This window comes from Asterias rubens, chromosome 9 (assembly GCF_902459465.1).
Source record: "Asterias rubens chromosome 9, eAstRub1.3, whole genome shotgun sequence".
In the NCBI taxonomy this organism is placed as follows: Eukaryota; Metazoa; Echinodermata; class Asteroidea; order Forcipulatida; family Asteriidae; genus Asterias; species Asterias rubens.
Window position 1 is genome coordinate 14,940,396 of NC_047070.1, and position 27,389 is coordinate 14,967,784.

Sequence of the window (27,389 nt, forward strand, 5' to 3'; positions counted from 1 at the left end):
TAATGAGTGTCCACAAACCGGTCTACGGGGTCTACCACAAGGCGTTGTGTAGGGACTCGCATAATGTTGAACAATTGTAGCAAGATCAATGTCATTGACCTGTCATTTCTCGGCCATTTTGTTTTTTATCAGTTTAATATTTTACAAGCAAATATATATTTTTATAATTAATGTCCATAAAACGGTCTACGGAGTCTACCACAAGACGCTGTCCAACGGGAAAGAGATGTCGTTGTCTCATTACATTGTAGCAAAAGTATTGCCATCAACTTGTCATTTCGCGGCCGTTTTGTTTTCAATCAACTCAATGTGTGACGTCATCACAGTAATTCGCGTTACGTGCCAAATTACATGAGTTAGGTGTTGTAGACGTGCACCATTATCTTTACATGCAACAGACGTAAACCCCAAAAGCCGTCGTTACAAGTTGAAGTTATTCCATTAAATAATTCGACTTAGCAACTTCAGCTTTTTCGTTTTAGGGCACTAAGGCACCACCGGAGCTCCGTAGATATTCTTGGCTATGGAATTTGGGAGCAACCTAAGTGGCAGTGGTCTGTTTTAATTGTACACAGTCTATTGCACATACATTGCGTGACAATTCATTCATGCTAAAAATGAGAATGAAATGAAAAATTGTCATTAACAGCGTGTCGCATCAATTGGTCATTATATTATGAGCAGAGCTAAATGCGATAGCTTGATGATGGATTCCTTAAACCAGTATTCTCACTTGGTGAAAACATGCATAAAATGACACTCTGTGAACATTTAGGCTCAATTGGTCATCGAATTTGCGTAGAATAATTAAAGAATTGTTGCATTACTTTGTGTGCTTTCAGATGAGTAACAAAAGTCTTTCATTATTTGAGTGAGAAATTACCTCTTTCTCAAAAACTACTTTAAACTACAGAGGGAGCCCTTTCTCGCAATGTTTTATACTATCAACAGCTCTCCATTGCTCGTTACCAAGTAAGATTCTACGCTATCATTTTTTTTTGTAATTACAAATATATATAGTGTCCACTGCCTTTAAGCTCGGGGCTATTTTCTGTCTTATTTTTTCACTGTATGAAAGTCCCCTTTTATGAATCTACCGGTAATTGCTGATATGAGCTGATAGGGCTGCGAAGTGATGAAACCGTACGCTGTAGTATAAGCCCTTCAACTAATTTCATGAAACTGCTCAAAAATTTGCTCAGTGACAAATTTCTTGTGACCAGCAAAAATTAAGCGGGTCACTGGTCGTTAATGAAAACGTAATGACATTTTAAATGGCAATTTATTTCTGCCCTGCCTTCTTGTTTTAATATGACAATTTTACCGTAATTTTAAAACCAATGAGGAAAGGCAGTCTATTCCCGACAATTTATCATAATTTACTTCAGTTAGTGGCTTCAAATTATGCGCAATTAAAAACAAATGCAGGTAAAGTGATGAAGTACTTTTGCAAGTATAGTACCCTGACGTCTAAAATGTCACTCAAAATGGACACCTAAAAAATGTGAACCCATGATTGTGGCTGTGCACTTCGACATGTCAGATAGACTGGTCATTGTAGCTAACAATCATCTGAATCTACAATGGGTGCGTTCGTTTAGCTTCCCTGGGTCGACCCCGGTCTGCCCATGGTGCGTTCGAAAAGCTTTGACGTCATTCCAGGGGTTCACCCGGGGCAGCCCCCAGTGCCCTGCTTGTGGAGTGGGTCAATTGGGGGTGAACCGAGGTGCGTGACGTTACCACGGGAGGTTCAACGGTTCTTCTCAAAATAAACATTTCTCCCAATGGAGGTTTTGTATATGAGTTAATAGTGCCATGAAATTCGGCCCAGCACTGTTTAATATTGACCTAGTTCAGGAGACAAACATTATCTTAATCGGCGTGTTTCGTTTGGTTTTGTGAAATTAAAGGCAAACTATATAACTCACTCGTGGCTATTAACTGGCGCCGAGCAAGACTAGGCGAGTTCACATTTCTTCCTGTGGGAGATATACTGTCTGACCAGTATCATCCATCCACTGCGGATACCGTCTAGCCAAAAGATCTGACGTTACAAGGCAAACTATTTATTACAGACCGGGTACCTCAATAGCTGGTAACCCGCCGTGTTTTGCGCTCATTGCCCCGAGATGCACTACCAGCTTCTTGTGCGTGTTTTAGTCATAGAGTTATATATAACTCTATGGTTTTAGCGAATTGCACATTTCCAAGTTGACCAATGAAATCACTTTCTTGGTTACACCGATTCCTTCGTGTTTCTCTAACAGGATATTGGCAAGGGAAGAGTTTATCGTTGAAATGCACTGGCACGTTGCGCGGGTACCCTAGAACTAATGTCCAGGTCTTTGTCATTAAAAAATATCGGGTACACGCACAAGCCATTAACGCGTGCTTTCCTGCATGCCTTGTGATTTTGTATGATTAATTGATCGTTGTAACCCACTTTGTGATACAGATTGTTTCCCGATTGTGAGCGTCAACTTATTTGTTCTACACTATTTGATAACAGTTCCGTTTAGGGAAAACCACTAATTCTTTTCCCGAAACACCAAACTGTATACAGTTTACTATGATAGCGATCTTCCTTGGAAACTTTCATCCGAAGTTTTCTTTTCAAAAGGTTTCACTCTGTTTTTTTGTGTAAATACCAAAAACTCTCTTGCAACAAAGAAAGAACCACAGTTTAACAAATTCATTACAATTTCACACTGTTCTAGTTGGTAGTAATAATTAATACCATTAGTGGCTTCCTATAATTGCACTCATATCCATCACTCAGGTGACACTCAATACCCTTCAACCGTCAATACTGCAAGGTATGTGGAACTACAAATGAGACCTACTCCTTTTTACATGGAAACATGTTATGGTTTACAAGGTGTTGACTGAAATATGCAGTCAATCAAACCAAGAACACCAGGGTGAACCCCTTTCCTTTTTCTAAAATTCCATTTGGATCTTTGACTTATTACTAACTTACTATTAACTTATTACAAAACACACGGGACCAGCGGCTCTACGTCCCATCCAAAGGACGAAGCAATAATGGGTTAGTGTCTTGCCTAAGCACACGAGTGTCACGACCGGGACCCGAACCCACACTCTGCAGATCAGAAACATCAAAGCTTGAGTTCAGTGCTCTTCTCCGCTCGGCCATTCTACACGCCACAAATAAACGCCAAGATTGAGCAGTTTTTGTCTGCTGAAAACTGTCAGAGCATACTGATCAAAACGTCGATTAGTTAGGCCACTGACTCTTGGAAGTACCACCACGACACACGGTCTACATGGGCGTTAGGGCTATCCTTGCAGAACTGCACAAGCACCCTTGCGAGCCAGACCATGCATGTGATGTTGATAGTGGAGTACACGCGATGTACGGTGTCTTGTATCCACTGTATCAAGTTATGTCTCCGATGTTAATATCAGAAGCAACTTAATTTCAAAATCTATCAAACGGAATTAAGTATTTAGAAGCTGATGTAAGCCGGTATGATCGCAAATCACTTGGCCATGTCGTGACCGATTAGCGAAACGGACTCAAGCTCTAGCCTTTTGTCAAGACCTCCGTGGCTTAGACAGCTTCGAAGAGCGAGTGGTCTCCGCTTCCAGTCGCTTGGGTTCGAGGCTCTACGAAGCTGTCCAAACCACGAGGGCATTGACAAAAGGCTAACCCAACCTCCGGTCTTTCTAGTTAGCAGTCTGTGTATATTTGACACTTGTTAAAGCAAGACACATTTTACGGCCTCGTCCTCGGATGGGACGTACACCATCTGAGAAACGTTACCCGCAGTACCGCATCTCAGATTCAATATTTGGGGCATACAAACTGATATCACTTTATATTAAGTTGAAATGAAATGTTTCACAAAATGCTTTTCACATGTTAGTTTTAATGTCTTATGTATCTAAAGGTTCAAATATCCAGAGGTATACCTCACCTTTAACACTCACTTTATATTTGAATTTGTTTGGATGTTATGTCCAGAAAGGTTCATAAGTTACGGAATTACATGTGCTTTTGAAGTGAATTGAAAATATATACAAGCATTTGCTATCTTGAATCAATGACGAAGTCGAATGGATGTGCCAATCAAATAAAAATGACAGGTATCACTTTCCACTCTTGAGAGTTTCAACGATGACTATTGGAAACATCTCTTGAGAGATTGTTCAAAACACTTGAAGAGACTGAGTCGTTTTGCGACTCTGATGAGGTATGGTATACCCATGGTGGTACAGTAGGCATACACATACGTGGGTTGCATTTCCATGGTGCCAAAGTTTTATAGTCCATTTTTTTTGCACTTCTAAATCGGTGTATTATAGAAAATCCTACAAGATTGACAGGCGGCTGATATACAATCGTGATAACCAAAATTGGAAATCTCAAACAAGTTACGACAGTTTCAAATTGTTGTCATGAAGAAGGCACTTCTACTAAATGTACATGTTGGGGTGGTATTCGGTAATTACTTAGATCTACGATGGCCTTAAAGGGACATCTCAAACCAGTATTACCGCATTCGTGGTACTCAAATTTGTGACAATTTCTTCACGACGGATTTGAAAAGCCAATGAAAAAATGCACGCATTATTGTGATAACCTGAAAAAGTTTGCAGCATAAAATGGATCCCGAAATAAGGTACTGGCCCAACTATAGATCTAGATCCAATAGAAAAGGCTAATTCAATTAGGAATCGATCATCCTATAGCCAAAACACAGGCAGTTAAACCATTGTTTCTTCTCAGAACCAGCACAGCTGGTATGCACAATGTGAATTATGTTGATTCACCTAATAAAAAAAGGGAATGACGGCATAGTAGACTAAAGCGAGGTGTTTTGTAGGCCTACCTACAGTGCGGATAAGCGATTGGTAGCACTTTATGTGCAACTATCGTCAACTTGACGCGAAGTTAAAATCGTGGAATGAAGTTTTAAAAATACAAATTCAAGTGAAGGTGGTAATTATATTACAGTTTGTCAAACTCCGGGTGACCCTGGTTTCGCCAATAAAGTTCCATTTAACATGCATCATTAAATGTGTAATTATCACCGGAGCGCGTTAATTGACTTTTGAAGGATCGGCCTTAGTATGTATGGCGTTTACCTTTTACCGAAACGAAAATATCAAAAGAAGGTTTTGTTTTCTTATTCTTATTCTTTATTTGGCCAATAAACAATTACAAACACAAGCAGACAGTATGTCAAATAGGTAATTATAAGTACATGTACAAAAGTAAATACAAAGCAAGAAAAACAATAAGGGCACAGGAAATTATAAAACAACCCTAATGTGATGGCCAGGATCAACAAAAGTATAATTAAACACTGTAGCTCGAAAGCCTGTTAATCCAGTCACATAGGGAAGCAAACACACTATATAAAATACTCTCTTTGGAAAATAATAATAATTTGAAATAAGTACATGTACTAATATAAATAATCTGTTTACACAAAGCACAAATTAAAATAACAACCCAAAACCAGAAATTAGACAAGCAAATAGCAAATAAATAAATAAACAAATAAATAGTTAATTAAAACAAATAAATAAAAGTATTAACAAATGAATGAATAAATCATTAGAAAAGTACATGTAAAAAAGAGATAAAGCAATGTCAGGTCAGGGTGAAACTCTGGATGCCATTTCCAAAGGAAAACACTTGAAACCATTTTATAGGTGAGAATTTACTCGTAAATTTGACAACTGCGGACAGGTTGCACAAGTTACTGCACCCTGATATATAGAAGGTTTGATTGGCAGTGAGAGGGGTGTTAGAAACCATTCAACATACAGGCTGTTCGGTTGATTCAGCCAATCGCACCAAGACTAATTCATAGGCGATTTGTGACTCTTGCGGCGCGCCATCAGCAATGAGGTTCCTCCACCCGGGGGGCTCTATCTCACAGAACCGAGATTGCATGCCATCGGGTCATTGTACGGCCTCTGTGGCCTGCCCGATGGCCCCTGAAGCTTCTGGGCTTAATTACATGCTACCAATGCAATCAAAAAGATATTTCAGTAAACGTAGTATCAGAAAGCTGTTGGCTATGTTCTACGCTAGCCGTTTAGCCCCATGTATGTATCCCATATCACATTTCTAATAAATTATCTCCTTTCTTGCCATGTTATATAAATCAAGAGCTCCATTTTGTCGCCCAATAGTGGTGGCTAAAATCAAGCCAGGTTCCTTTTTCACTTTACAAATCTAACCACTGAACATTGTATCGGTTACTGAATCGTGAAAGGTTACACGTAATAGGTTTTAAATCATAACAAACTCTCTTTCTGAAAATAAAGCCAAGGAAATTAAAACTCCGCCGCACGTGTCACCATCGAGGTAAATGAAGTTTTTTTGTCGCTCGCAGAAAATCTGCAAGTAATTTCCGTTAACCGGGAGTATCACATTTCCTTCCCAAGTCGTTGTCTTTTGCTTTTAGCGCACTCTGAAAGAAAGAATCTCATACTCTTCTTCGACACGTGGAGGGGGGACTCTGTCACCAAACCTTTCATAAGATAAGTATCTGATTGTTTGTCCTGTAGATAGACAGATCTTCAGTAGATGAGCATTCGGTCAGGCACGTTCTTCTCGCTGGTAAGGATGTGAGTGTTGGATTGGATAACATTCCCTTCTTTATCCCCGATGTAAAACTAACATCTAGAAAAACCTTGCGTAATTAAACCGCTACTAACATACATGATACGAACTGCCTTCATAATCACACCAAACAAACAAACAAACACCCCACAAAAACAACAATCAAGTTAAATGCATCAGGAAAAAATACTGTCATCAAAATGTAGTTTAACTCTGTGAACAGAGGAGTGTACTTCGATGACTTGATATAAGGTGATATTGCCTCCACTGACATACCGCACCATGCATTAACTCTATGTAGATTTAATCAGGAAAAACGATCCAGACAACTGTGTCTTTAACACGTTTTATTGACTGGGATCATCAGCCCAGTCGAAAACACACACGGAGAGAGCTCCCCAAAGTAACATGTTTGCAGTTGGACGACAGATCATGACGGTGCACACATTCTAAAAAAATGCATCCTCGTTGAGTAATATTTTGTTCTTCCCATAGTTTCCCCATAGACTTTGTACACACATTTCCTTGTCCTTGTGGAACACCTCGGTCTTTAGAAATTCTAAAGAGAATTCCAAATTTAACATGAGCCCATGGCGGTGCATACAGTTATATTTAAACAAAAACATACTGTACGGAATCGCAAGTGATAATCGCATGAAGGAAAATGCGTCCATTTCTACGCCCTAATCATGTTTCTCGACAATCCCCGTAAGTGGTTTAGAGCAAGGAATGACGCCGATTGTTTTACAGCATCCGATGAGCGAACACAGACCTCAACAATCAGCATCAACGCATTAAATTGCAATCTTGAAAGCCAAATCGATCTGGCCCCTTGACCATTAAATCACGTTAGTTATAACGAACTAGCGTAATTTACAACAAACAGTGGATTTTCTTACCCACCGTTCACCTTCAAGTTTACTTTACCAGGGCGATTTGTCACCCGGGTGACTTTATAGAGCCATACAATGCGCTTGTTAGCGAGGTGATGAACTGTCTCGAGATAAACACCCCCTCGGATACAATCGCCGAATCCACCAATCAGTCACTCACCATGTCCAACGACGAGCGATCGTCCAATACTTTCGTGTGTGCGCACAAGCGATGGGCAACATTCTACATGTGCCCGAGCGTGCAACGGTTGCAATTGTACATCCCCGGCCAAACAAAAAATGTTTTTTTTAACACATTAAAATATCCGAACAACCAAAGGCGGATGTCGTATAAAATAGGTGAGTGAAAATAGGGTGGGAGCACATTGATGTTTTATAGTTGGAGGATGGTGTAACTGCAGAAGGATATATTTAGTAACACCAGTGAGGATGAGTTGGTCCGGTGCGTTCATCATTTTTTGGCTGGGGATGACGGCGGCTGGCCGGGGAGTCTTCGCGGTGCCCTCGCTCTCTTGTGTCAGTTACGTCCGGCGCGGGGATTACAACCTCGGTGGAATTTTTTCGGTCCATGAGGACTCACATACTCTGGACGGCGACCAGTGCAGTGAAGAGCTGTACACCTTCGTCATGTACGTCGTGGAGAGCATGGTTTTCGCCATCGACGAGATTAACAACCGCACCGATATCTTACCGGATGTGCAACTCGGATTTGAAATCAGAGACGATTGTCTGTCCGATGATTTGGCGTTGTGGACGGCCATGGCCCTCATCAAGGGGCACGATAACCCGTTGTATGAGCACATCTGCCCGGAGAACACCACCGAGGGTACCCTGCTGGACGATGGGGTCATCGGTATTGTTGGCCCCGGTAGGAGCTCAATGAGTTTAACGGCAGCATCGGTGGCCGATCTCTTTCAAGTCCCCATGATATCATACGCAGCGACGAGCGATGAGCTGAGTGACAAAGTAAAGTTTCCATTTTTCCTGCGCTCTGTGGCCCCGGACCGGTTCCAAGTGGATGCCATAGCGGATATATTAGTGCATTTTGAGTGGGTTTACATAACCATCCTCTACTCTACGGACGAGTACGGCATTAACGGTGCCAGGTTATTGCAACAAAAGGCCGAGGAATATGGTATCTGCGTCTGGTTATCTGTGTCGATCAGAGCCTCGCCGAGCGAGCGAGAAATCGCCGATGTCGTGCAGAGACTTAAACGCAACGTCAAATCAAAGGTTACCGTTATCTTCGCCATTTATCAAGTGGCGAATGCCGTTCTGACGGAGGGGAGGCGATCCGGATTGCCTAATAACATGACCTGGATCGCCAGCGATGCTTGGGGCCACCGACTGGCGGAATTCAACAACCAGGATATTGCATTAGGGGGGCTCTTCATTGACTTGGAGAGTAACAGCGTGCCGGAACTGGAGCAGCACTTCAAGACACTGACTCCGGAGAACAACCGGAATAATCCTTGGTTTGATACCTACTGGGAGCATCTCCTGTCCAAGACCAATTGCTCACATCAGCATAGAGCAAGGACAGAGACCTCACAGGTATCGCGAGTCCAAGAAGAGGAAATGGAGTGCGTAGTGTCATTTCACAAGCCCGGATTTAGTTCCAAGGCTGTAGCGTCAGTTTTTGACGCTGTTTACGCATTAGCATATGCTCTTGACTCCTTACTGAAGGAGTCTTGCCCGGGAGGAGATCTTCAATGCCGTCCTCATTTCACTGGGATGGATTTTCTGGAGCACCTGTACAACGTCAACTTCCAGGAGCACGGGGGACATTTTCTCTTTGAGGACAAGGGCGACCCGCCGGGTAAGTACGAGATCAAGAACCTACAGCTGATCGATGGGGAGTATCGGATGGTACCGGTGGGGAGATGGGATGCTATGAACGCCACGGCCCGTCTGACCATGGATAAGGATCAGATCTACTGGGCCGGTGGCGATGTTCGAATCCCTGAATCGGTCTGCAAGGAGACGTGTCGAGCTGGATATATACCTTTCCACTTATCTGAGGCTTGCTGCTGGGGATGTCACCGCTGCTCCCAGGACGCTATCGTCGCGAACGGGACGCAGTGTGAGAAGTGCCCCAAGGGGATGTGGCCGGACAGGAACTACACGAGTTGCGAGCCGTATCCGGAGATACCATTAAGCACCAACGAGCCAGTTATCTTAGTTGTACTCCTACTCTCCGGGCTTGGTATCGTCTTGACTGTAGTGACGGTAGCCGGGATGTGCGCTCATTGGAACCACCCTAGGATCAAGGCGAGTAGCCGCGAATTGAGCTACGTCAATATAGTCGGTCTGATTCTCGCCTTCTTGACCATCTTTCCACTGATAACCAGGCCGTCCAAGGCGTCTTGCTCCGTTGCACAGACTATTATTTCAGTATGCCTCACTTTAACATTCGCGCCAACTTTACTGAAAGTCAGCCGAATTTACAGAATCTTTCGTGCGGGGAAGAGGTCGACACAGCGGCCGAGTTTTATCAGTCCGAGGGAGCAAATTGTTATGGTCTCGGTGATGGTAGGGCTTCAGGTGAGTGAAAAATATATGTTATCACCCTATTTAAAAAATAAATAAATAAATAAGTAAATAAATAAATAAATAAATAAATAAATAAATAAATAAATAAATAAATAAATAAATAAAAAGTAAGAAAGAAATACAAACACATAGTAAAAATACGAAATAACACAAATTCAATAATATTAAAACACCGAAAAAACACAACTATATAAAAATAGCAGCCCAAGTTTGATCTTGACCTCGAAAACGTTAAATTTGACAAGTCATTCAAAACAAGAAACACAGACCGCCTCATATTGTTTACGACATCAAAACTGATTTTGCTTCATGGACTGAAGTTAATCTGCGCAATACAATTCAACGTTCAACATTGCCATTCCTTCCTCTTTTTTTTGCAAACTATATTAAGGACGTCCATTTTAATCCTTTGAGCCTACACGTCTTTTTCTGTGTATAGAAGCCTCATTTTAACAAGGTCGCTGGGACTGGTCAAATAACCTCGTTATAGCAGGACGAATGCTAAAAGAGGACAGCAAAACTAAGAAACATTAAGCAGCAATAAGATTTAGGACTTCAAAGTGTGTTCTTTATCAGCAGAACCTTTTTACGCAGTGCTCTTTAAAAAGAGAGATGCATGACTGTACAACCGGTGAAAAAAAATTGGGAAAAAAAAATAATCCATTGCATTAAAATTTCCTTCGACATGTTATGATAATAATGGAGATCTCTCTACCGCAGGTGGCTGTCAATTTTAACGCGCAGTGCGAAAGAACATGTTATCAGACAACTGGTCTAGTTATTTCATTCCTTAAAGGCGCTTGACACCTTTGGTACTTGTCAAAGACAAGTATTCTCACTTGCTGTATCCCAACATCTGCACCAAATAATCTGTGCGAATTTGGTCTCAATATTGGTCATCTAAGTTGCCAAAAAAAAATAATGAAAGAAAAAACACCCTTGCACAAAATGGGTGTTCTTTTAGATGCATGAGAAAGGCTTCAGGTCTGAAGTCTTCCCCAGATTCAAATGCTTGAGTGAGAAATTACCGCTTTCTCAAAAACTCGAGTGAGAAACTACCGCTTTCTCAAATCCTACGTTACTCCAGAGGGAGTTATTTCTCACAGTGTTGTATCAACAGCTTTATGTTGCTCGTTAACAAGTATTTGTTTTGTTCTTATATATTTTGAGCACCAAACGTGCCCAGTGCCTTTATACCATCTCAGCTCCCTTGGGAATATACAACTTGTGCTGCCAAGTAAGTTGCGCATCAAGCTCGTGCCGTAGTACCATAACTCGAGTATTACTCGAGTACCGTTCGATGGTACTCGTACTAGGCTAGCAAATTGTTTCTAATGTTTAAATGTTTTAACGTATATGCGAGCATTTTAATTGCCCTTTTGGGATCCGTTTAAGATTAGTTGAATCGAATCGAATTTAGGTAATCCCCCTTGAATTTAGCTCCATACTCGACACTCGACTGAAGAATACAGAGCGACTAGTCAACGTATGAAGAATAATCCCTAATAGGAATACACAATCTGATCAGCGTTACTGTAGCAACGCTTCTCAGATTCAATTATGGGTGATCAAAAGTGATATCTTTTAACAAAACAGCATTACTTCACAGTGAAATGTTCATTAAAATGCTTTATACTGCCGAAAGCTGCTTCTAACAAAACGTTTGTACTGCCATCATTTTTAAGAGTGACGACCAAACCGTATACAATAAGGCCTTTAAGGTATTTTTGATGACAGGTATTTTGAGGTCGGTACAGTTGTGATAGGTTTAGGTTTCTTGCAAAGTACTAGCATTGTAATAAATCCACACCTCCTTAAAAGAACAAAGTCCGACCCGGTCCTTCGAGCTGCTTGATAAACATATATGGGGCATTTGGGTTATTTTATCTGGGTAAACGTATCCTGATTGATGATGTTAGTTCTAAAATGCTTGAGGTGCGATTTCAATTTACATAAGAAATCAATACAATGAACATGGATGGTCTTTTTAAAAACCTGATACGGTTTCAGACAAATTGCTTTTCATGGGGCGAATAGTTTCAGCCGCACGTTCTGTATAATGTTAAAGGCACAATGCATGAATGCGTATATAGAGCTGACAAGTAGCTGAAGAAAGTGTTCTATAATCAATTAACAAACCTGTGGAAATTTGGGCTTAGGCCTAATCGTGTGCGTCCGGAAAAAGTTTTGTAAAAACTGCACAACTTCCATTGCCCTTATTTTGTTTGTGACAACCGAAATCAACTGTTGCGTTGTATTTTTGATAGGTTTGCAGAATGTTCTTGAATATTATTTCATTTTCAGAAGGAAATAATTCATTTAAAAAATACAGGCTATGTGAACTTCAAAATCATTATTAAGACTCAATACTGCACAATGTTTTAATCCTTGTCAATCCTGATTAGTCCAGTCAATATAGTTCTTGAACAATCATAACACCACACTTAAAGGGGAAGTCTACTTTTTTTAACCGTCCAATTCTTTCAAATAAAAAAACATAGCAACAATAAAACCAAAAGAGGAAGTTTCACTTCTAAAGGTCATAGTATAGCGTTTTTGAGATATCTGACAGAAAATCTATTCAGATTAAAACATTTTTGATAAAACTGATGTACTTTTGCATAAACACAACCCTGAATTGAACTGATATATCCTCAAAATGCTTTAAATTATCGAAACCTTCTAACCATGTAACTTTGCATTGCCAATAATTTTAAGAGTCGTAATATTGCACGTAGGGGTATACCTTCTCTTTCAGTAAATATTTATTTTTTGATGAAATAAGTGGAAACGGGACTGCATTTGTAGAAAGACCACTAGACGCGATACGGCGATATCGATGAAGTGCCAACCTCTAAATCAAACATACGTCCATTAAGCATTTATCAGTCAAAATGCCAAACCACTCTCGTGTCACATGCGACAGGGAAAGTAAAATCGGACCTAAAAGCTCTTTTGTTGACTGAATCGACAAAGTGATAAAAATCTTGATAAACAATTTTTAAATTGTTTCATTTTTGAAGGCCATGCCATCGTAAAGGAAGAAAGTCATGTACAAGAGGTTAGTGTGATGATATTCTGGTGCCTAGCTATTTAACCCAGCTTGTTAACACTAGCATGGCGTACATAATTGCCTTGAAAACGCTGCTACTGTAAACTGTAAACTGTAAACACCACATCTCAACTTGCTATGTGGGCAAAAAAGGGTTTGCAACCTACTTGTTTAAAATTCTCCTAGTTTTTCTGATCAGATCTGAATAATACAATAAATAATAAAAATAATGAGTGAACGGTAAGTTTAAAAGAACCTGTTTTCAAACATTCATCTTATCATATCAGAAGTGTGAATATTTTTGAATTAATAATCAGCACAAAATACCTCAGGACATACCAGTTGCATGTACAAGAAATTCGTTTCCATTCAAATGAGCTCACTGTAATCGAATACAACATGTCTTAACCTAGTATTGTATCCTACCTCACATTATAGACTTCTCAATCATGAAAGAATAAGATCATATAACCCCCAGCCTGTGGACAAGGGTTCGAGATCCCTAGTTTCTCGGTTACGCCTATTATCCGGTTTAAATTGTGTTCTCTATAGCTATACCTCTCAGCGTTGTATCCTAAGATGTATTGGAAGGAAGGAAACCGACCTCCTAGCACGCGTAGCGTGATATTCGATTAACTCCATCGGCACGGTATCACACCTCATAAGAGGTCATGCCTTATACTTCGTCCTCCCTTCATTTCTTCCGATGTCGGCACTTTGCTACACTACGACTGACTCGGTCACATACAGGTTAATTACGTTAACGTAATAAAACATCAGTATGGCTGCAGACTCTCCCGTGGCTGTTGTTGCATATTATAGCTTTTGAACCTGTTGCGTTATTTCCTAGGCTGGTATCAAACTTCACCGCGCGTATTTTGGGGTTTAGAGTTTTGAGGTAACCAAACTAACGTCATCACGCCTCCGGACTTTTCCGGACGAAAGTGAAGCAATTGCTTTTGAACTTGTTGCGTTATTTCTTTTAGGCTGGTCTGGTCTCAAACCTCACCGCGCGTACCGGCGGTGAGGTTTTAGGTTACCACTGTTTTGAATATTCATAAAACTTGATCACGCCTCCGGATTTTCCGGACATAAGTGCAGTAATGCAATTTAGTCTTTGAAAGTTCTTTCTGACGGCGTATCCCGTTTCTTATAGCTCTAAGATGATTGTGTGGTGCAGAAATTCGTGTACGGATAATTGTTGTTACCTCAAGTGTGTATGATGACTCGAGTCAGGATGATATTGATAGGAAGTAGTTTGGAGGAAAACGAACACATTACGCCTCTGTAATTGCTGAGGCAATGGTTGAGCTTTTTCGGTGCGAGTATATGCGTTAATGTTCAGGAACTTGGGTAACGTATTCCCGGAGGGATTGGCAATGAAATAATCAATTTTAAAAGGAAGTTGCTTTTTACAGGACTGGCAACGATATTCATCATTGTTGAATATTAGTCTGAAAGCTCAATGCCTGGGAAGTGGTCAGGTCTAGTGAGGGATCCGGAATCCGGGTCATTACAGACTCAACAGTTTACTATATAGTTACTTCTTATGAAATCTTTGAACAAAACATGATGTTCCTGCAAGGCAGTCCTAGCTTGATAGCAATTCGGACTCTGAGTCATTTTGATACGGAAGCCGGGGTCATCCTGACCCATAAATAGGTCAGGTCTCATGCGGTACACGGATCCGGGTCAATTCTGACTTGCAAGATTTTACTACTTATTTTGTGAAAGTTATCTTATGACATCTTCGGCAGAATGATGTTTGTGTAAAGGCAGTCCTAGCGGGATACGAACTCGAATTCTGGGTCAGCCTGACCCACAAATAGGTCAGGTCTCATGTGGGACCTAGAATCCGGGTCAATTCTGACTCGAAAATTGTACCATTTATTTATTTATTTATTTATTTATTTTTAGTTACTTCTCAGTAAAGGCAATCCTATAGCTGGATAGTAACAAGGAATCTGGGTCATTTTGACACGGAAGCAAGGTCAGCCTGACCAAGAAATAGATCAGGTCTCATGCATGACCGGATTCTGGATTCCGGATTCCGGATCAACTCTAAATTTAAAGTTGTTTAGAGTCAGTATCAGCGTATAAAGGTCGGTTTTCTCCGCCATCGAGTTCAAGCCCAACCATGATATCATCGACCACAGTCGTTGCCCGGAAAGTAATCTGCTACTTCCATGAAGTGAATTAATTCGACCGTTTCATTTAATGGTATCTTTCTTTCGAGAGAAACTCTAGAATTCCCAACTACACCCCGAAGCACCTTAACTCGTAGGCCGTGGACGATTTAAAGTACGACCCACCAGTCCTATACTATGCAGAGGCACGCTTTTTATAAACCGATATGGCTTGCGATAGTGCGAGTACATTCCATTGGGTATCAAAACCGAACCGCGCAGTGCGCGAAAGTGTTCACATTCTGAATGAAAAAAAATGGGAAAACACCGCGGGCCCTTTGCCGCATCTGTACGGCTATACCCCCACAGCTCATTATTTAATTATGCATCATAAATAATTAGTGAATAATTAGAGCCTATAGTGACTTGGTTCCGTTCCCTTTAAATTTCAACAATGAAATCATTCAGCAACAAACTTGGGATAATGTCAGCGAACCACGTTTCTGCAGCATTGTTTTTAAAAGATTCATGGCACTGGATGGATACTTGTGGTACTGACTCAAAACATATGAGCCAAAAGTTTCACAGATTTGTTATCTTATGCATGTGTTGAGATGTACCAATTGAGAATCTGGTCTTTGACAATTACCAGACGTGTTCAGTGCCTTTTGCAATCGTTGTGGTACCCGATGCTAAATTACAGGATTCGAACTGCCTCTAGCTATCGGGCTGTCTCGGTGGTCTATATAGTAAGACACTGCTCTAGAATTGCAAAGGTCGTGGGTTCGAGTCCCATCCGAGTCATATGCATGCCCTGTGATCTTGTTCACAGAACTCGATGAAGCCTAAGGGTACAACTAAAAATTAAGTTTTTTTTTTTTTTTTTTTTTTACGTGGCCAGATCCAATCGATTGAGATGTTGGGTGACAGTTTTTCACTCCCCACTCGGCAATACTTGAGACGAAAGCGATACTCCACAGGACATTATAGTCACGGTGTCACATTTACAGAGAACAGGGTGTTTGGATGAATAAGTTCTTTTTACGATCGTTACCACCCATGCATGTTACCTGTAAACCGTGTCTATTTCCTGTTTATAATAGGTCTGATATCAAATTTACAGAAAGCAGACGATTTGGGTAAGAATACTAATTTTTCAAGATTGTAACCAAGCACGTATCGTAGGCCTACATGTTAACCGAATCGCCATATTCACAGCAGGGGATCTGTCCTCACTTGAGAAACAGTGTAGGGACTTGAGACACTATGTGGACTTACACACGCCCACATAGTGATTATTACAGTGTTGGAGAATAAATGTATTATGAAGTATACACTGTACAGCAAAGGAATGTCCACAGACTTACTGCAACATTTCACTTCAAAGTAAAACGGTTAATGCAAAAACATATATTAAGTTTTTCTTAAATGACCAAAAATTGAATCTGAGAAGCGTTACTGTCGGTAATTCCACTCAGATTTTGCATTCATGTTAGGGATTATTGTTCTTAGTTTGGCCATTATTTGCCCCGGATTTCCATCCAAACGGATCTAAAAAAAACAAAAAAAAAACATAGGTATATTTGCTTATTGTGATGTACGCTGTTCAACGCAGCCCCGAATGCACTTTGTCATTATTGAATATTCGAGCTGGAACTATTTAATCTATATTTCTTTAAAGACAGTGGACACTATTGGTAATTGTCAAAGACCAGTCTTCTCACTTGGTCAAAGACCAGTCTTCTCACTTGGTGTATCTCAACATATACATAAAATAACAAACCTGTCAAAATATGAGCTCAATCGGTCGTCGAAGTTGCGAGATAATATTGAAAGAAAAAAAAACCTGGTCACACGAAGTTGTGTGCGTTTAGATGGTTGATTTCAAGACCTCAAATTTTAAATCTGAGGTCTCGAAATCAAATTCGTGGAAAAATACTTCTTTTCTGAAAACTATGGCACATCAGAGGGAGCCGTTTCTCACAATGTTTTAAACCACCAACCTCTCCCCATTACTCATTACCAAGAAAAGTTTTATGCTAATAATTATTTTGAGTAACTACCAATAGTGTCCACTGCCTTTAATGACCGATGCCTTACTTCCATTTCCTTAATAACGAGTCCGTGATATTATTTAATTGGGGATAGATATAGACCCGACTACACCTGCTATACACGATGTCAAGGAGTAAATGGCCGACTGCACTTATCATTCGGTTAAACCCGTGCTGCTTAAAGGCACTGGACACCTTTGGTAATTGTCAAAAACCAATCTCGTTTGATGTATCCCAACATGTGCATTTTTCGGTGAAAATTTTGACTAAATTGGTCATCGAAGTTTCACGAGATTAATGAACCAAAAAACACACTTGTTGCACAAAATGCTGTGTGCTTTCAGATGCCCCAAAAAGTTTTCAGACCTGAAGTATTTTATCATATTCAAATATTCATATGAGTGGACAATTATTAATACCCTTTCCCCAAAACTACATTACCCCGGAGGGAGCCGTTTTCACAATGCTCGTAACCAAGTAATAACTATTTTGAGTAATTACCAGTTGTGTCCATTAAATATGTGAAATGTTCGAATGTACCACTCAAGTTTGGTGAACTTGTTATTTAAATCTGGAGTTCACGACCGAATGCACTTCTCTGATAGCGGCAGGCAGTCGGATCTTACAGTTCACTGCTGGGAAATGAGGGTTGTCAGAATGATCCCAAGATCGTTATCAAACACTTCAGATGGACCAAACATGTCGAGAAAATAAAAGAACATTAGAATAATCGGATAGTCGGGGGAAAATGTCTTGCCTTAAACAGTCCATTAAATTAGACTACTTCTTGTTGGACCGGAAAACATTCACTTTTCCTTGGAGAATTCGATGTGAGGACGTTTAGAGGGCGAGTGTGCACGTTTCATGGAATGATCCAGAAACGCAGAACCATGCTTGGATCTATCGCAAGATCTATAAGCATCACACCCCGTAGTGTGAAATGCATATTATAATACTCATTTGTTAACAAAAAGAGTGACCCATTTATTCCTGGGCCTTTTGTTGGCAGGCAAGATACTAAAATCTTCATGCTTGAAGTTTTACATGTTATGTCTGCACATAACATTTATTTTTAAGATTATAAAAAATACCAAAAAACTGTTTTGAGATGTGCCCTCTTTCTTCATACCGACACTTTATTTAAAAGCCTGACGTGTCGACCCCAGCAGAGTCTTTCTCCAAGGCTTCAAAACAGCCAGTGCAATCTCCTTAAAATAATAAACACATCAACAAAAGTAAGTCCCCCTCGACAATTCATCATAACATCGTAAGGTAAAATATTTCACCAATACAACTAGTTAAGACATAATTATATGACATGTTTCCAAAGTGTTGTTGAAATATAAAAGACGTCCATGAATTCATGGCTGAATGAGCTCAAATGGAAGACAAAAACTGCCTTTCTCAATCCAGGATCCAGGAGGAGTCGGGAGCCATTATTCTCGCGAGAGCAGTGTGGTCGCGTTGATAGGCGTTACCGCGAAAAACATTTAATGGTTTATCAACAGTTTGACTGGTCCCCTGTCCTTATATGCAATGAAAAACACGAGTATTTTTGTACTCTGAATCTCCAGAACCCGAAGGCCGTGTGAAATGATGCGAGGTTAAAGGTGGACATGGGCTCAACGGCTGTTCCTGACGTAGTTCACGAGCCTCGAAGTGTGATGCTATAGTCCACATTCTATACTGGCGCTCAGTCCGGGGCCTGACTCAGCTGGTGGGTCAGACTGACCCAGAAACTGGTTTAAAAAAGGACTTTTTAAATTATACATCAGTTGACACAGTTTTGGCTCAGTTTGACACAAATTCTTGTTCAATTCTGACCCGGAATTTTGTTTTAAAAAGTGCAGCCCCGCCCACTTTAGCTAACAACCCTTTAGTTATTCAATCAACGGCCTGATAATTCCAGGCACATAAGAAAGGTCACACTGTACTTTCACAAGAACTAAAAGTTGATGATTGTATTTGCTTGTTTCATTGACAATAGTCTTTAAACCTATATGAATAGCACTGATTTCTATTTGCCCAAATTCGCTCAAATTTAACCCTCACACTGCACTCACTTTTGTTTAAAGCAGTGGTCGTGACGTTTCATATTACATGAACCATTTGACTGTAACATAATAAAGTGTGTAAAACAAACATCACGCGCTGGCCAATGGTATCTAGTAGGCTGTTGATTCCAGAGCATTTTCTGGCAGGCATGAAACTACACTGACCACGGGAGTCTTACACTTCGTGTCATAATTTTCACATCAAATTAATAGGTAAAAATATAACGGCTGAGCAAAATTAGATAAAAATCAGACGGTGCAACCACCATAAAATAAAAGCTTTTATGTGTTCTTTCATTGAGTTTTGTACAAATACTTGCAGAAAGTCCAGGCTCTTGTATATTATGTCTTGTATAAGCATGCTATAGCCACAGGTTAGATTGTATATATATATATAGACATCGACATGTCATAGGCTTACCTTTAAAACTTTTAAGTTCAACAAACTCTAGGATGTACAGACAATCATCATGCATAAGCCAGTCCACCACGGAGGGGAAAACAAACACTCGAATCTGCTTTTAAAGACAGTGGACACTATTGGTAATTGTCAAAGACCAGTCTTCTCACTTTATGTGTATCAACATAAGCATAAAATAACAAACCTGTGAAAATTTGAGCTCGATTGGTCTTCGGAGTTGCGAGATAATAATGAAAGAAAAAACACCCTTGTCACACGAAGTTGGTTGATTTCCAGACCTCAAGTTCTAAACTTGAGGTCTCGAAATCAAATTCGTGGAAAATTACTTCTTTCTCAAAAACTATGGCACTTCAGATGGAGCTATTTCTCACAATGTTTTATACCATCAACCTCGTCCCATTACTCGTCACCAAGAAAGGTTTTATGCTAATAAATATTTTGAGTAATTACCAATAGTGTCCACTGCCTTTAAAGTGTTCACGCACTTGAAAACTCATCTGAACATTTACAGATTCAAAATATATGCGAAACAAATGGGGAGGAATTTTCGTCTGAAACCATCTGAAACTGCAAAAAAATGATTTGTGCAAGTTCTCATGTCGATATCCAGTTTTTGGGGCTTTGTTGTAGGGCTAAAAACCTTTAAAATTAAGTTTTGTACTTGAAAAGAGTGAAGGTGCATTTTATAACACACCAGCCGTCGATTTCACCCAACTCTTCCTAACTTAGAATTAATCTTAGGACTTAGGACGGGTTCAGTTCCGAATCAAAATACGTAGGAAGCATTGAACCCATCCTAAGTTAGGACGGGTTACTCGTCCTAACTCGAGTTATGATTAATCCTAGAGTTTTGTGAAACCGGCTGCTGGTCAGCATTGACCCGGACCGGGTCCCGTGTAACATGACCCCTTCATCGGTCAGTATGACATGAATCTGTGTCAACATTACCTAGAAATGGTCCTAGCGCTATGGTACAACTAACGCAGAATCCGAATTAAAATCCCACATTTAACCACTTTCCGGATCAGTCTGATTCTGATCCGGGGTTTTAAGAGTGAACAAGTATTTTTCAAAGGCAGTGGACACTAATGGTAATTACTCAAAATAATTATTAGCATAAAACCTTTTTTGGTAACGAGTAATGGGGAGAAGTTGGTGGTATAAAACATTGTCAGAAACGGCTCCCTCTGAAGTGTCATAGTTTTCGAGAAAGCAGTTATTTTCCACGAATTTGATTTCGAGACCTCATTTAGAACTTGAGGTCTCGACATCAACAATCTAAACGCACACAACTTCGTGTGACAAGGGTGTTTTTTCTTTCATTATTATCTCGCGAGTTCGATGACCGATTTGAGCTCAAATTTTCACATGTTTGTTATTTTGTGCTCATGTTGAGACACGCCAACTGTGAAGGCTATTCCTTGACAATTACCAATAGTGTCCACTGCCTTTAAAATGAAACAAAAAATATCCAAAATGAAGACTATTTAACAAGATATTATCCCTACCTTCCAGTTACTGAATGTTGTATGTACCGATAATTTTTTATTTATTTATTAAAGTAAACACAAGTTTAGCTTTAAAGTGAAATGCAATTGGTCGTAGCCTTTAATTCTGTGCCATTATATTAATATCCCAACGGGTAACGGGACGCCTCCATACAAAATCAGTGCAATGGCCCTTAACACAGTTGCATTCGTCTCCACTTGCCCCACTTGAGCGGAGACTAATTTGGGGGAGAAATATTATAAGTCGGTGACGTACGTACGAAATTATATTTCACTTAATGCGGTTAATATAAAAAATACTCATGGTGTATATTTTTTAAACGATTGTAAAAGAAACACCAATACGATTTTAACGCTGGCATAGAAATCCCCGATGCGTAAATTTATATTTTTGTCGTTATCAAATGGGTAATAAAATTAAAGTTGCATTTGGGTTGAACAAAGACAAATTGTCTAGGGACGAATTGAACCAAAGACCTCCAGATTAACCTGACAGTGCTCTACCAACTGAGCTTTCTAACCCTATATTGGTGGTCGCCCCTCTGTTTCAGTATCTTTGTGCAGGGTGTAGTCAAAGCAAAATTTTTCACCCAGTAAATGTTTCTTTGCGGTTTATGATTTGATAGGCCTAGTTAACTTTCCAAAAAAAGTCGCACCCCCTTAACACCCCTAAGGGCGTGGCATGTCAAACTATAATCAAACGCTCGAAGAAAAAAACAAAACAAATAACACACAACTCTGGGACATGATCTGCCCCTGTTTATGTGGAGCGGTCCAGTATAGAGTATCAAGGAATTTGACATCCATGGTAATTTTGAGAAACTGTCGAAAAAAACAAAATGTGTCATGGTTTAGGGGATCCAAGGATGCATCGTAAACTTTTAATGACTAGTTTTCCAATTGGTTCGACAAGTAAGTATATATATGTAAGCCTTGTGTCAATCGATATATAAATGAGATACCCAAGAGAAGAGTTAGGAACAAAAATTAAATCTGACCCCAACTGCGAAAAAAATATACCCGTACATATTGACTCGATTATCGTAGTATGGTTACGAGGCGGAGTTAAATGCACTTCTAAGTGGTTTGACATGACATGTTGCGGGTATATTCTTTTTTATAATGCATTTTTAAGAGGTGTCCCCGTTTGTTTTTGTTTCCACATCCATTTCGTACCGATGTTTTGTTTCCGCTCGTCGAGTATTTATTTTGAATGCTCGTGTCATTGGCCGTTTTTGTTTGTGTGCTGTCTCTATTTCCAAATTCTCAATGCGTAAACGTCAATAAGCGTTTCCTTCGAATTAACGAAATACCAAGCCATAGAAGCAACAGTACTGGACAAGAGTTCAAGGCTAAGAATGTTTTTTTTTTTTCAAAATATGACTGGCAGCAGGTTCGATATGGACAGTATTATTGGTAATTACTCAAAATAATTATTAGCTTAAAAATTTGCTTGGTAACGAGCAATGATGGAGGGCCGTAGGTGGCCTAGTATAAAACATTGTGAGAAACGGCTCCCCCTGAAGAAACGTGATTTTTGAGAAAGATAATTTCTCACTTAGATAGTAAAAAAACTTCATGCCTGAAGCCTTTTTAGTCATCTTAAAGAACACAACTTTGTGTAACGAATTTGTTTTTTTTCTTTCATTATTGTCTTGTACCCTCGATGACCAATTGAGTCCAAATTTTCCCAAGTTTGTTATTTTTTGCGTATGTTGGGATACACCAAGTGAGAATACTTGTCTTTGACAATTACCAAAGGTGTCCAGTGCGTTTCAATATGCCTGGCAGCAGCTGGTGTGAATATTGACGACTTCGCGTGCTTCTATATTATAAACAGCGGCAATAATAAAATATTCACTTGATTGCAATACCGAAATAGACATTGCTGAATGACAAGGATGTTTATTATTTATTATTTATCTTTTGATGACGATGACAGAGGCCTGCTTAAAAATACAGGACTTCACAACACGGTGACCAATTTCTGAACACTATTCATCTTGGACATTTTGGGGCAAAGCTGCAGAGGATGTGTTAATTTTGCGGAAAGAAATGCTAAACTAAAAACATATGACGCATAGGCCTACATAGCGAGAAACGTCAAGCATTTTTGCATCGCAAATTATTTGAACTGAACATTTTTGTGTAGGCCTACACACGCTGATTGCTAAAATTTAGTAGAAAATGATGATTTTTGAGTAGCAACGACCACATTCTTTTTTTGTAGCACTTTACTATACAAGAGACATTTTTCACTGCATATTTACAAAGACTGCACACTATTGACCCAATAAGTATAATTGATGCTTATCAAGTTAATACATTATCTTGATTCATGGAGAGTCAACAAAACAATCGTTACATTCTCGTCACCGAGGCTTCCAACAAGTTCATATGGGTTCCTACACATGACATAAGTTGTGTGTTTTATATAAGTTACACTGGAAAATGATTAGAAGAGAAAAGGTAATTTGAAAATAAGTGGCAAAATACAGATTTGTGTAGTAAAAATTATCATGTTTTTTTACATAAAATTCCTCAATCGTTATATCAACAGAGGTGGTCTTTTTCGCAAATTACAAATGAACAGAGAAAATGAATACACTCATTACACAACAAGGAATGATATATAACAAAACTTCTCAATGGAAACTAAAAAACAAAAACAAAATAACATTGTTGATGCGTACAAAACTGACTTCATATTCACGAGAAACGTTGGCATATACGTTAACAAAGTGCATTAATCGCCATCGGCACATATCAGTTTCCAACTCCTGTGTTATTTTGTTTGCCAACACAATTATGCAAACACGATTCGTACCAAGGTTGCTTATATATGCAATATTCACGATGTATCACGCTAGACAACCGTGTCCCTTTAATAACTGATGTACACTGATGGTATACATATCAGTTGTTTCGACCATAGTCAACACTAGGGAATAATTAACACTAACGTGGGTGTTATTTTAGCACCCAGTATTGGAGAGTATGTCAGTTTTACACCTGTATCATCTGACATTAACATCCAATAAGATGTGTCAGATGAACGGCATTGATGTTTTTGTTGAGTGGGTGGTTTTTTCTTTTCCTCTTTTCTTCTTGTCATCCACAGCTCATCATCTCCTGCCTCTCTGCCGTCCTGCCCGAGACTTTCTCTGGAGGGATTGACAAATATACATACAGCCCTTTCTTTGAGGACGGGGTTGGCGTCTCCGAAGACTTGGGTCACCCGACCGTGTCGTTCTCATTCTACTGTAAGTTTGGTCTCGGTTTCCTCATCTCGGCAGTCTACAACCTCATCATCATCATTGGATGTTGCTATTACGCTCTTAGAGCCCGCCACGTCCCGGACAACTACAACGAGTCCAAATTCATAGCCGTCAGCGTGTACTCCACCCTGGTCTTGTGCCTAGCCGTCGTCCCCATGTACCAGACGTCGGACGACGTCCACATGAAGATCGCCACCCTAAGCCTTGCTCTCATTATAAATGCTTACGTCACTATCGTCTGTCTTTACATGCCCAAATTCTACATTATTTGTTTCATCGAGAAGAAGTTCCCGGATGCAAGTAGCCCCAGGCCCGCTAGCACACGGACCTTAAATAACTCGAGCAGCCTAAAGGATCGAGGCAGCTTGCGCAGTGCCAAAACTCAACCCCCCATTAACACGTTCGTGGAGCTATTCAGCGAGCGTGGGGAGGAGTTATAAAGGAATTTATTAATTATAGAAGAAATAACACTATGTATTTATAAATAGTGGTGTATACTATTGTGGTGAAAGGTTTCTATTGGAAATTGTTAATATGGTACATAACTGACCCGAATTACGCGTCCCGAGGACTTGACACTTTTGTGGGTCAGACTGACCCCACAAATGGTTGCAAAAAAATATAGGTTTGAATTGGATTCTGTGTCAGTTTGACTCAGTTTCGAGTCAGTTTGACACAGATGCTGGGTCATGACCCCGCGTGGAGTGGTAATTATAATTATAATGCCATATAGCATCAACAAAGTTGAGTGACACTGCAGTTGAGTTGACGGTCAAAGACAGTTTTGAGATGTATTTCAATCAAACACAGATTTCTTTAAATTGGGAGTGAAGTTCGATTGCAGCACTCGGAAATCAGTGTTGATTTGGAGATGTGTATGAAATGTCATTTATTAACGGCCATGACTTCGACAGTAACTAATACCTAACTTATTTTGCCGGAGGTACTGGCATGAACTGTATAACCCGTGCGCTTTCAGATTGAAACACACTTTTAACATTATCTTCAGTTTAATTATCCTTAAATGTCTTATGTTTAGTTAGATATGGGGCAATATATCATCTTGATCAAAGCATGCCTACGGCTGTACGTGGAGTTAATACGCATGTGCGTGCAGATACTAAAAAGTTGATAAATCCATACAGCCACAGGCCTGTTTTGACTATGCCGACACAACCCCTTTAGGGTTATCATTTGAGAAAAGTTGTGTCCTATACAATTACATAAAACTTGTACGGTGTGATGGGAATGTGCATGACACACGCGTGAATTGAGCACAGTCACAGTGTGCAATGATCATAAGAAAGTTAGTTGGCTATTGGGCTATCTCAGAGTTTCTCGATGAAAAACAAATTGTTCTTTAAAAGCATTCAGTTTGACACACTTTCAGGTCAGTGACACAAACTTCGGATACCTCCCATTGTTTCACAGTAGAATCACAGTAGTTGCCACATTTTCACGCTCCTGGCACAACATACCCAATCTATACTACTCCATAATGCCATCTCCTTGAATATACCCATCATCGTTTGAACATTCATTTAGAGAGAGTTATGTTCCACAAGGGGCTTCAATAATGTACCCGAATCAGTAACTGGTACTGGAGCAGGTGTTTCGTCGATTTGATACCATGGGAATAGCGATGAATCTTATCACATTAAGAAGGAAATATGTCTGGATCCCACATTGCTAATTGGGGCGTAGTGATACTTGTCACGAAACCGAAGCAGGCTGGGAAATAGTCAGGCCCCCTAACCCAATAACCGTTATCCAATAATCATTATTGAATAGGAAACCAGGGCCTGGAGCAGATTTCATTGAGCTGATAAACTACAAAACATTTTCCAAGAGAACTCTTTAATAGTCGGCCGAAACAGGTTATTACAGAGGGATCGCCAGATAACGAGATAATATATCTCGCTATCTCTTCTACTTATGGAAAAAGTCGAAGCGAAATCAAGTTCTTATGTTATAGTTGGTTGCAAGGACGGCCGAGTGGTAGCAAAACATTGATAACAGATGTTCTGACCAAGATTAAATTTGTTTTAAACTTTCAATAAAATAAAATATCTCTAATGAATGGTTGCTTTGTTTCCAACAAAATCAACACAATTTGTGAATAGTTGTGTGACATTGTTATAAGCTGTGGCCATCTGGTTTTTTTTCTTTGCATTGGTGGCTTTCCATAGTTTTCCTCCTTCCTAGGTTGACAAAATACTCGGGCTGTGACGTTCCGATAGAAAGATCTATATGTCTGTTAAACTTCAGTTTAGCCTACCGATGGCTTCTGATAATGAATACAGTGCAATGTTGTTAACATTATTACAACAAAAATTACTACTTTATTTTACAGACACAAACAATTATAACTATTGGATGATAAGTTTTGACCCGAGTTCCCTTTAAAAAGTATTCTCGACAAAATATTAATAATAATACACCCATGGTTTGTTATTACAGCTTGTAAATCTGCCCAAATGCTTGCTTCGTCCAAAAGTAATATCTCATGAACCTTTTTATAGACTATAGATTATGATAAAAATCAAGTTATGATAAAAATCATGAATTATTGTTAATCGATGTTGTATCATTTTCATGCAAATACATTCAATTGCACCGTTAACTTTAAGTGAATCCTTATTGTAAAAAAAATAAATAATTAATTTTGAAATGACACGTTGGTTTTGGTTTAAATGTAGTTTGTGGAAGTTGATCAATTAGTGATTTGTTATCGACTGTTATTATTTGCTTTGACTTTAAAGTCACTGGCCATTTTTGGTGTTGTCAAAGACCAGATCCCAACATTTGCATAAAATAACAAATCCGTGAAAATTTGGACTCACTTG

General features: G+C 39.6%; 1 protein-coding gene across 1 annotated transcript; it reads left to right on the top strand.

The window, feature by feature from the left end:
* Positions 1-7,737: 7,737 nt before the first annotated feature.
* Positions 7,738-26,618, top strand: LOC117294913 (metabotropic glutamate receptor 4-like). Its single transcript, XM_033777463.1, has 2 exons — positions 7,738-10,041; positions 24,387-26,618. Exons 1-2 carry the CDS (start codon positions 7,927-7,929, stop codon positions 24,981-24,983), a joined length of 2,712 nt encoding a protein of 903 aa, XP_033633354.1. The 5' UTR covers positions 7,738-7,926; the 3' UTR covers positions 24,984-26,618.
* Positions 26,619-27,389: the final 771 nt, after the last annotated feature.